The sequence below is a fragment of the Limulus polyphemus genome, unplaced genomic scaffold (genome assembly GCF_000517525.1).
Source record: "Limulus polyphemus unplaced genomic scaffold, Limulus_polyphemus-2.1.2 Scaffold6246, whole genome shotgun sequence".
In the NCBI taxonomy this organism is placed as follows: domain Eukaryota; kingdom Metazoa; phylum Arthropoda; class Merostomata; order Xiphosura; family Limulidae; genus Limulus; species Limulus polyphemus.
In genome coordinates this window covers 27,180-31,705 of record NW_013671856.1, presented here as the reverse complement: position 1 = coordinate 31,705, position 4,526 = coordinate 27,180, and the positions used below count along the sequence as shown (strand labels likewise).

The following is a 4,526-nucleotide window of genomic DNA, read 5'->3' as shown; positions in this document are numbered from 1 at the left end:
ATATATATATATATATATATATATATATATAAACATTATTTCATCCATCCATTTAATGCTTTTCTTAATAACTACATAAACTATGATTATGTTACTATATTATAATTTCAGTAATAACAATCTTTGTAACACGTTTTTTCAGATTTCGCTGAGGATGGAATAAGTTATTCCAATTGTTCAAGCCTTGTAAATAAAATGTTTTATGTTTTGTCAACCATCTTCCTCTTCATTATTAAACTTTAGTTTCCCCATCATGAATCCATTGCTAATGTCATGAGGTTTTTAGTGACTTACATTCAAAATAAAATTAACCTACTTTTTGTTTACATTATACCAATTAGTATAGCACAAAATCATGGCTAATCATCAATATTTTAATAATATACAAGTTTTAAGATCTTAATTTTATAAGGCAATATTTACAAAATTCCTAAATTTACCCTAACGTGAGAAATGTGACATTTTTTTTCTATAGGCATCCCATCTTCTCTAATTTATTCCAATAAGTATGAAATTTAACACAAATTACTCACTATAAAATAGTCATCATTCAGGTAAACCATAATTTTTATAACCTTCAATCCTGTTTGATTACAAAGCATTCAAATAGAAAATCAGACCCCTCTTGCCACACATACCTGTCATGTCCTCTCTTTCAGGATATATTAATAGTTTTGTCTCATGTTTAATATTATATTATTTATAACCAATAGAAAGCTAAGGTTTCTATCATATGATGTATTATATTACATTATGTTCTGATCAGATAATTGTCAATTTCTCTTGTAGTACATGTTTGATTCCCATGGGAATGGTAACGACCAGCTTGGATGAATTTGTAACGTCTCTTGTCACATGGTTAGAAACCATGAAAAATTGTGATAGTTATGGGACATTGTCTACTTTTTGCATGTTAATATTCTGTTCTTTAGTGCATTATTTAATTAAATACAAATTATTTAATGCATTACTACCATTAGTATAAAAAAAGTAGGGTTAAGAGTCATTGAAAGTCAACACCCAAAAAAAACTCTGGGTAAGTACTTTATTTTTTGTTTTTCATGTGTATTCATTACTTGTTATTATAAAAGTAACTAAAACGTAAAAATAGGAATATCTTTAGGTTAGTGAAAGTTAAATTAGGTAAAATAAATAATAATAATAACATAATAAAAATGTTTCAGGAGGCATTCACTCAAGCAGCTCGTGGATAATCTAATTCAATAGCATAATGCAAGCCCCATATTACAACTTATAATGCCACAAATAATATTTAGATATGGTTCAAAGGCAATAAAACAGTAAAAGTTAAGTATAAATAGATGTATACTGTTACATGTTTAAAGCTACTCAGGATAAACGAATGTAGTTTCATGTCACAATTTGAAGTCATTCTAGAAAGAAGAAAAGGGTAATTTAGATTTATTTTGATTTTTTTTTTTTGGTGGTTACAGGGTCGGTCAAATTTACCAGCCTTGTATTGAGTTAGGGTAGAGAAAATAATAGATAAAACAAAGTTTTATTCAAAACAAACGTTTGAAATCTATTTAGGAGGTTTTAGAGATTATGCAAATGAAATTTGAGATTTTTGAGATGAAGAAAAGCATTATTAATCTTAACATGAAAATCACTTTGCACTACTCAAAAAAAGAACTCAATGTATTCACGGACAAATTTTTTAAAGTGTATTAAAAATACTTCACTAAAAAATTAGATTTTTTGTATGTGAAAGACTTATAACGTTTACTGAAAATCTGCCAAATGTTGTGAAGATATAGATACTATATTAAAAATTTGTAGTATCAAAATTATAATGACTTAAACGAGTACAAAGTGGTCACATGGTTGGTCAATTTGAGAGTTAAGCACCTCCAATATATATAGCACCAGCCATTAAAGGTGTAATAAAATATTCAGTACAGGCTAAACAGACCAATTATTGTTAAAAACCTACAATATATAATAAAGCTTTACAGGTGTAGTAAATATTAACTACAGGGTAAACAAACCAAATATTGTTAAACATCTCCAATGTATAGTAACAGCTGTTATAAGTATAACAAGATGTTCTATAGGTAACAATTCCTGATAGAAGGTAACATATGTGAGAGAAATGCAATAGTATTCTAGAAACTGCACATATACAATTAAAAATTATTCAAAGATGAATGATATACATATAACAACTGCTACAGATATTTTAAAGATGTGTAATATATATAATAACTGCTACAGATATTTTAAAGCTGTATGATATATAACTGCTACAGATATTTTAAAGATGTGTAATATATATAAAAACTGCTAGATATTTTAAAGCTGTATGATATATAACTGCTACAGATATTTTAAAGATGTGTGATACGTATATAACAACTGCTACAGATGTTTTAAAGATGTGTGATATATACGTAACTGCTACAGATGTTTTAAAGATGTGTGATATATACGTAACTGTTACAGATGTTTTAAAGATGTGTGATATATACGTAACTGCTACAGATATTTTAAAGATGTGTGATATATACATAACTGCTACAGATATTTTATCATCATATTGAGATTAGAGATGTAATGAACTTACTAACAACCCCACAGCTGTTAAAGAAACATTGAGCTCTTGATTCTGTGAACCAAACTTTGCAGCTGTATCTGCACAGAGCTGAAGGCAAGTACAGGGCATGATGGGGAGGAAGTCAGCTACAACAAGTTGAAGGCACTGGAAAGCTGAGCGAATCAGTGACTCTCTGAATGGTACAAAAATGGCACAATATTTATGTAGTATTTGTTTTTATTTACTTTACATAGAAGTATTTTTTTACAGCATTTAATTCTCCTAGGATTAAATTACTAAAGAAATTCAATATGATCAGTGTACATCAAGCAAAATATTTTTTAGTTGTATAAATGCCCTTTTTTCAAACTTTGTTAATTTTTCACAATGTTTATGGAATTAAGTTCTTCATAATATAAATCTCCCATAACCTTATAACATATGTAATCAAGTGTTAACTACAAAAAACTAAAACTGTTTATTAAAAAAAGTAAATTTTGATACTATTTGAAGAGTGTTGCATTATTTCATTGACACTGAGTATTACATTTTTATTAATTGATGGCTCTGAAAAAGAACAGTTTTGCAGTATATTGTGTATATCACTTATTTTTAAAACCTTCTTCAGAGGAAGGCCATTGTGCAATACATTGTACAAACTGTATATTAAATATTTTGTACGATACTGTACAAACAGTGCATAGATACAATGAAATTTGGATTAAAATTTTGATAAACTTTACTTTGTCAGTAACAATATAATATAATGTAAAACAAATTCATAGGAAAAAACAGAAACAATGAATAAAGTATATATCATATGTTTGAAAGAACTTTGATAATCAATAAGAAATCTATAAGATTGTGTTACATAGCAGTAAAACAATTCAATATATGGATTAAATCAGTAAAAATAAAAATAACAAATGCAACCTGTTCTACATCTTTTTTCTATTATTTTTTTATTATTATTTAAAAATTTTATTTATGCATTCTTGAAATAAGTCAATGACTTAAAGCAACAGTATTTATACTGTTATTGTTGAGAAGAATGTATCATAAACCACAGTGAAGAGAAAGGCATGTTAAGACAAGGGTATCTAAACCTATAACATCATCACTATACAACTATATATTATCAAGGCATTAAAAATTTCCAAGTGAGGTATATTATACAAATTCTGATAGATTGTATCTAAGTGTGCATATACAAAATGGATAAACACTGGATGATGAGAAAGATGATACTGTGTTTAATATGTATCTACAAACAGGATTAACAATTGAAAATGATGAGACTGTACTTAATTGTGTATCTACAAACAGATATTTGATGATGAGAAAGTTGATACTGTACTAAAAACTGTATCTACAGACAGGGTAAATACTTGATAAGAAATATGAGATTGTACTTAATGTGAATCTACAAACATGACAAACACCTTGTTGATACTGTCCTTACATCTGTATCTACAGACAGGATAAACACTTGATGATGAGAAAGATGAGACTGTACTAAATGTGAATCTACAAACATGACAAACACCTTGTTGATACTGTCCTTACATCTGTATCTACAGACAGGATAAACACTTGATGATGAGAAAGATGAGACTGTACTTAATGTGAATCTACAAACATGACAAACACCTTGTTGATACTGTCCTTACATCTGTATCTACAGACAGGGTAAATACCTGATAAGAAATATGAGATTGTACTTAATGTGAATCTACAAACAAGATATACACTTGATGGTAGTATAGGTGATACTGCACTAAATGTATATCTACAAACAAGATGTACACTTGATGGTAGTATAGGTGATACTGTACTAAATGCGTATCTACAAACAAGATATACACTTGATGGTAGTATAGGTGATACTGTACTAAATGTGTATCTACAAACAAGATATACACTTGATGGTAGTATAGGTGATACTGTACTAAATGTGTATCTACAAACAAGA

At 28.0% G+C, this 4,526-nt stretch overlaps 1 protein-coding gene across 1 annotated transcript in view; it reads right to left on the bottom strand.

Moving 5' to 3' along the window:
* The window catches only part of LOC106473520 (protein MON2 homolog), a 53,440-nt gene that overhangs the window by 22,566 nt on the left and 26,348 nt on the right, over nt 1–4,526 (bottom strand). The window contains exon 9 of the mRNA XM_022401940.1: nt 2,585–2,747. Within this exon, the coding sequence (XP_022257648.1) occupies nt 2,585–2,747 (163 nt within the window). The remainder of the gene's footprint in view (nt 1–2,584; nt 2,748–4,526) is intronic.